Source organism: Corapipo altera, unplaced genomic scaffold, assembly GCF_003945725.1.
Source record: "Corapipo altera isolate COAL_440 unplaced genomic scaffold, ASM394572v1 199, whole genome shotgun sequence".
Lineage (NCBI taxonomy): Eukaryota > Metazoa > Chordata > Aves > Passeriformes > Pipridae > Corapipo > Corapipo altera.
The window spans coordinates 7,599-8,661 of NW_020885606.1; the positions used below are offsets into that span (position 1 = coordinate 7,599).

At 59.4% G+C, this 1,063-nt stretch overlaps 1 protein-coding gene across 1 annotated transcript in view; it reads left to right on the plus strand.

Annotated features, from left to right (window-relative positions):
• The window catches only part of ZNF687 (zinc finger protein 687), a 9,650-nt gene that overhangs the window by 5,790 nt on the left and 2,797 nt on the right, over positions 1–1,063 (plus strand). The window contains 1 exon segment of the mRNA XM_027631806.1: positions 702–992. Coding sequence (XP_027487607.1) covers positions 702–992 — 291 coding nt within the window.

Genomic DNA, 1,063 nt, shown 5'->3' on the forward strand with positions numbered 1-1,063 from the left:
TTCCTGGGGTTCCTGAGGCAGTTTTCCCAGGGGTTTTCCTGGGGTTCCTGAGGGGCTTTTCCTGATGGTTTTCCCAGCATTCCCCGGGGGTTTTTCTCAGGGTTTTCCTGGGGTTCCCAAGGAGCTTTTCCTGGGAGTTTTCCCAGGGTTCCCCAGGGGTTTTCCTGCTCTTCTCCAAGGGGTTTTTCCAAGAGTTTTCCTGCTGTTCCCTGAGGGTTTTCCCAGAGATCCCTGGGGGATTTTCCCAGGGTTCCTGAGAGGATTTTCCAGCTGTTCCTTGAGGGTTTTCCCAGGGTTTCCAAACCATTCCAGGATTCCCTGTGCTTGGTTTTGGTTGGATTTGAGGGATAAATTCCTGGTAAGGCCCCTGGCATGGGTTGTTCCTGGAGGGATTCCCCATCCCTGGAGGGATGTTCCATCCCTGGAGGGATTCTCTGTTCCTGGAGGGATTCCCCATCCCTGGAGGGATTTTCCATCCCATCCCAGGCCGGGTTGGAGCCACCTGCTCCATGAGAAGCATCCCTTCCCGTGGGTTGGAATGAGCTGATCCCGAAATTCCTGGAGGGATTCTCCATCCCTGGAGGGATGTTCCAGGGAGCTGATCCCGAAATTCCCTCCCCACCCGCCCCCATCCCACGCCGAGCCCCTGGATGGGCCAGAATTCCCAGGAAAACCCCAAATCCCCCCATTTTCCCCCCCAGAACACCCACCAGCCCCAGAAGGCCAAGGAGGACGGGGCCCGGAAGGTGCTGCTGACCCCCAAGCAGGAGCCCCTGGAGACTCCCGTGTCCAAGATTTCCGAGGAATCCTCGTCCTCCACGGAGGAGGACGAGCCCCCGAGTTCCCCGGAGCTGCGCAAGGCCAAGAGGAGCCGATTCCAGCGGAAAACGGGATCCAAATCCAAGGGCAGCGGGTGGACCTGCGGGGTCTGTCACTCCTGGTTCCCCGAGCGCGACGAGTACGTGGCACACATGAAGAAGGAGCACGGGAAGGTGAGCTGGGAATGCGGGAATTCCGACCCTCCGGAATGTGGGGGTGGGGACACGACGTCCAGGGCGCCTCG